General features: G+C 61.0%; 1 protein-coding gene across 10 annotated transcripts; it reads left to right on the top strand.

Moving 5' to 3' along the window:
* Positions 1 to 2,174: 2,174 nt before the first annotated feature.
* Positions 2,175 to 5,301, top strand: RTBDN (retbindin). Of its 10 annotated transcripts, none has more exons than XM_070058854.1 (6): positions 2,175 to 2,248; positions 2,721 to 2,967; positions 3,298 to 3,427; positions 3,522 to 3,632; positions 4,498 to 4,594; positions 4,920 to 5,301. In XM_070058854.1, exons 2-6 carry the CDS (start codon positions 2,820 to 2,822, stop codon positions 5,136 to 5,138), a joined length of 705 nt encoding a protein of 234 aa, XP_069914955.1. In that variant the 5' UTR covers positions 2,175 to 2,248; positions 2,721 to 2,819; the 3' UTR covers positions 5,139 to 5,301. The 10 variants fall into 10 exon arrangements, with proteins under 10 accessions (XP_069914955.1, XP_069914960.1, XP_069914956.1 ...); XM_070058859.1 differs by having other exon boundaries at positions 2,181 to 2,248; positions 2,798 to 2,967; XM_070058855.1 differs by having other exon boundaries at positions 2,181 to 2,248; positions 2,709 to 2,967.

Below are 5,301 nucleotides of genomic sequence, written 5' to 3'. Positions count from 1 at the left end.
ATCTCCCCAAGGCCCTCTGAGAGACCCCTGCATCCCCCAGAGGCACTCCCACAGAGAGAGATCTCACAGGTGGTATTTCCCTGGGGATGGGGGCGATGCCTCCCCCCACCGCCCAAGAAGAGACCTCTAAAAGCCATATTCTCCGAGGGAAATGGTCCCCATGCAGGAGACACCCCTTCCGTTCCAAGAGTGACAATGTCACGAAGGAGGACCCTTCCCATGTCAGCTGCCCCCATCCCCTTAGGAAAACATCCACAGGCAGATATATGGCCCCTCTCCCTCCCACCCCGCTCCCCCGGCTCTCCCACGCAGAACCTCCGCAGCTCTTCCGGCGACCCCTCCCTCACGGGCAGGATTAAGGTGCCACGCCAGGCCAGGCTGTATTAATAGGAGAGATTAGCTGGAAGTTGGGGGTGGGGGTGGGGGCAGGAGAATCGATTTTCAGCCGCCCCACCCCCACCCCCAGTGTTCACACTGCTGAGGCTGAACCAATCGTGTTTCCCGGATTTGGAGAAGATAGTGCCCGTTCCTCCAAGTCTTGCCAGAGCGGGGGCACAGTGGGCAAGCGGAGTAGCCCATGGCTGGCCGGGAGGCCATGGAGGGTGCGGTCCCTGGGCGAGAGAGACCCCTGCTGGACGCTGGGGGCGTCGGCGAGGTCTGGGTGCGAGTGTTCCCAACCGCGCCCGGAGCGTGTCTTTCATGTCTTTGCCCGAGCGATCTCTATCCGTGTCCCTGCAACTCTGTTGGTGGCCATCTTCGTTGCGCGGTCTCGAGGAGTCGTTGGCTCGCCCTTGTCTGTCCACCGCTCCGGCTCCGCCAGCGTCGGGCGCTCTCCGTGGTGCTGGCCCCCGCGCCCGCTGCGTGCTCCTGTCCTCGGTGCTGAAATCTAAGCGCAGGGTGAGGGCGCGGGGTCAGGGGCGAGGAGAGGGTGCAGAGGCGTTAGAGGGAAGCAAAGCTCAGAGGATGGGCAGATTCGACCCACAAGCGTCCTGGGCCGCTTCAAGATGGACCAGGGGGTTCTTGGCTGCTGAGGCAGAGTCTGTTGGTTCATCGACTTACTCAGGATTTCCTGATGCCCTACTGTGTGTGAGGTAGTGTTTGGAGGTCTGAGGGTACAGCAGTGAAACAGGAAAAAGCCTGCGATACTCTGAGATGGGAGCAAGGTAGATTTGCACACGAAAATACACGTGTACACTGCACAAACACGAACATACAGGGCCTCAGAAAACCACTCACACAGACACATGGGCACACCCTGCCAGGATACACGCAGCAAATACACAACACACAGACACACTCTGCACACACACACAGCTGCGAACACACTCGGCAAACATAGATACATATATTCTGCAAATTCACATACACACAAACACACTCAACAAACAGACACATGGGAACACCTCTACCCTCTACCTACAGTCATACAAATGCATATCTAGGGGCCACAAACACACACACACTCGCCTAAGACAAACACTCAACAAACACAAGCACACTCATAGGGACCCAAGCCCAAAGGATGCCCAGTTGCACACACACTTCTCACAAGATGCTTTTACCCTCCCAAGACAACACACACACACACACACACACACACACACACACTGCAGGGTTCTTTGTCTCCTCTCTCTCTAGAGCATTGAGATTTTCCACTCTTGTTCACAACTTCCTCCCCAGAAACCAGCACACTGTTGGTGCTCAAAAGTTTGAGGAATGAATGGATGAATTGAGGCAGTGTGCCCGAGGGACACAAACACACATTCACAGAAGTGTGTACATGCTCACACACACATTTCAGTTACAGACACACACCTCATTCCCAATAACCCTTATCCATGGATTTACCCAAAACATTCCTCCAGGACATGCTGATCCTATCGCCCCCATCTCGCATTTAGTGACTTACTCAATTGCACACACTTGGCTTACCCAGATTCTCAAAACACACATAAATATACCCTCACAAGTGCACACACACACATACACATATACAAAAGACACAGGTGTACTGAACACATCATACACACACACACAGAGCTGAACCCACAAGTTCAGCATAGGGCAATCACACGGTTGTACACAGCAGCCCAGAGGCCACAAGCCTTTGGTCAGGAGTGAGAGTGAGGGGCGGGACAGCAGGAGGCCCCACCTCCATATCAAACCACACCCCCTTTCAGCTGCCACTCTTTCCTGGACTTGATCCCGAGGTGTCTCAGCTGCCCCTAGACCCCGGTCCAGCTAACAGGTGAGAGGCCAGTGTGAGGTGGTTGGGAAGGAGATAGTCTTGTCTCCACGGTCCCTGAGCTTCCCCTGCCCCGAGGTTTGGGGACCCCAGCGGCCACCCTAAGCCCTGGATGCAGCCAAGCTTGGTGCTGAAGGCCCAGCCCTCGGTGGCAGCCCTTAAGCCGATTGTGATCGGAGAGAAGGTGACTGTGAGAGGGGCCGGTGGGGATGGAGAGGGAGGGAGGAGGCTGGGCAGAAGCCAGAGAGAGGAATGACCACACAGGAGAGCTGCAGAGGTCCCCTAGCTTGTGAAAAATGATGGGGTGGTGTGCGGGCCAGCAGGGTAGGAAATCTGGCTGTGCGTGGGGTGGGGGGTGGGGGCACCACGGTCCAAGCTGGGGGAGGGGCAGCTGGGTCTGAAGGGGACATGGGTCTGATGGGGGGGTACCCAAGTCACAGGCAGGCCCTTGGCCATTATCCAGCTTCCTCCTTAGGAACTTGGCTGTGCACCCAGAAGCTGCCCACTGGAACACCCAGAGACAACCACACTTCCCTCCTTACTCCACCCCAGCCGCCTCTTGTCTCTGGTGGACATGGCCTGCAGAGGTCACCCTCGACCCAGCTGCCTGGCCCGGGCCCTGCAGCTGACCCTGGCGTGGGTCCTGCTGGGGGCCTGTGAAGGGAGCCACCCACTCCGAGCTAGGTCTCCAGGACACCGTGTCTGGGCAGCTGATCCGGCAGGTGAGCTAGCCCCTTCCCCCCGAGCCCCCTCCACACCCTACTGTGGCAAGGCAGAATTTCCTCGGGAGGGTGTGTTAGGGGCAGCCAGGGCTAGTGCTCAAGAATTAAGAGCCCAGAACCTGGAGTCCCAAGTTCAAGTTCAAGTCCCAGCTCAGCCACCTGGTAGCTACCGCTTCACCCTTTACACCAGCTCCAGCTCCATGACCATGGAGAAGCTTCTGATTATACATTACACACGAGGATGACTGCTTGAAGCCGCCTTCTGCATGGAGGGGAAGTGCTGGCCTTGGGGGACTGGGACTGGTGTTACCTGCGCTCTCGCCTCTGCAGGGGACTCCCAGGCTTCGGTGCCCCAACCTTACCTGAGGATCCAAGACCCCGGCTCGCAGAGGGCCCCTTGCTGTCCGTCCGAGATGGACACCCCGCTGTCCCCAGAGGGCTGTGGGGCGCCGAGCCCTGGGTGAGCGGAGGACAGCACCCCCTAGCGTCTGCTCCGGTACTCTGCCCGGGTCGCCAGAATTCCATCAAAGATCTCGGTCTCTCCCGGTGCGCAGGTGCAGGTCCTTCCTGGGACAGCTGCAGCGCGCGCTCCGCAGTCGCTTCCAACTGCTGCTACTCGGGGTGCGCCAGGAGCAGCCATTCTGTGCAGAGCTCTGCCAGGCCTGGTAGGGGGCGAGGGGCGTGGCTTGCTGTGGGCGGGGTCTGGGAGAAAGGAGGCGGGGCCGCGACGTGGGCGGGACGGGGCATGAGGAGGTGTGGCCTGTGGGGGTGTGTGTGTGGTGTGGGCAGGGTGGGAGCTCAAAGAGTGTGGCCTGTAATGTGGGTAGGGTCTGGGTGTGAGGGGCGGGGTCTTGGTGCAAGGAGGTGTGGCCTGTGGGGTGTGTGGTCGGGGGCGGGCTCTGTGGGGGCAGGGTCGGAGAGCAAGGACAGGACCTGTGATGTGGGCGGGGCCTTGCCGTGGGCGGGGTCGGGCGTGGGGAGGTGTGGCCTCTGTGTGAAGGGGCGGGGCCTTGCTGTGGGTGGGATCGGGCACAAAAAGGTGTGGCCTTGTTGTGGGCGGGGTTGGGAAGGGAGGAGGTGTGGCCCGTGGTGTGTGTGGTTTCTGGTGGGCACTTGCAGGGGCGGAGCACAAGGGGGCAGGGCCTTTCTGTGGGCGGGGTCTGAAGGGGCGTGGCCTGCTTCTGACAATGCAAAGTCTAAGGCCTGAAGCTTAACGTTTACACTCCAGGCAGGCAGGAACTAGTCCTGTAGAGACCTTTGCTTTAAGAATGCAAAAAGGGGGCGTGGCCTTCCATGGGCCTGGCGTCTGAGGGGGCGGGGCTTCTTGTTGAAAAAGAGAAGCTTTTAAAAGGGTGGACACTGTCCCCTTACTGCCTGGAGCAGGTCATCTGGGGTCGGGGGAATGAGGACAATGGCGACACAGCCCAGAGCATGGACTGGAAAGAATTGACAGGATCTGGGGCGGGGCCTGGGGGAGTGGGATTCCCGCGGGCACTCCCTCACCGCCTTCTCTCCTCACACCATGCTCAGGTACGCCAGCTGTGAAGGGGACATCACCTGCGGCCCCGCTTGGCTCCCCCTCTCAGGAAAGAGGAGCTGCGACGCCACCTGCCGTAGCATCGGGCAGGTGAGCCAAGGGCACGTCCTGGATTTCACGTGCCTAGAGCCCTCCCCCACCCAACCTTCCCCAGCCCCACTTCCATACCTGGGGCCCGCTGAGTTCACGAATGCCCGTCCCAAGGGGGCCGTCTCGGTTCTGGGCCCTTCCACGGGACACCGCCGCCCCGTCCTGGAGGACCCGAGACCTGGCCCCCTCCCCGACGGCCCCAGCCTAGACCTGGCCGCCCCAGCTCCTTGAATGCCAGTGACAGTAGCAATCGCCCCGAGCAGGGAGCTAACTCCCACTCCGGCCCCGCCCACCAGGCCCCTGACTCCACCCACCCACCCCCCAGACCTTCGCCGACGGGGCGGACCTCTGCCGCTCGGCTCTAGGCCGCGCCCTGCCGCTGGCGGCTCCCGGCGCCCGGCACTGCCTCAACATCTCCACGTCGGAGCTGCCGCGGCCCACGCCCGCGCGGAGGGCGCGGGGACTTCTGTCCCGGCGCGCCCGCTCCTCCACCCTGGACGCGGCGGGCAGCGGTAGTGGCAGCGGCAGCGGCAGCGGCCCCTAGCGGACGCCTGGCTTCGGGTGCGACGCGTACCCCTGCCCCCAACCTCCCAACCCCCTCATCCGCACCCCGAGTCCCCCAGCCTCTCTCCCTCGCTGCCTGGGGATCCAGGCTATCCGAGAGACCACAGCCCCTGTCCCCCATGAATAAAGTCGCCAAGCTGGAA

This window comes from Oryctolagus cuniculus, chromosome 16 (genome assembly GCF_964237555.1).
Source record: "Oryctolagus cuniculus chromosome 16, mOryCun1.1, whole genome shotgun sequence".
NCBI lineage: Eukaryota > Metazoa > Chordata > Mammalia > Lagomorpha > Leporidae > Oryctolagus > Oryctolagus cuniculus.
The sequence above is the reverse complement of the archived record's forward strand: the minus strand, read 5'-3'. Positions and strand labels throughout refer to the sequence as shown.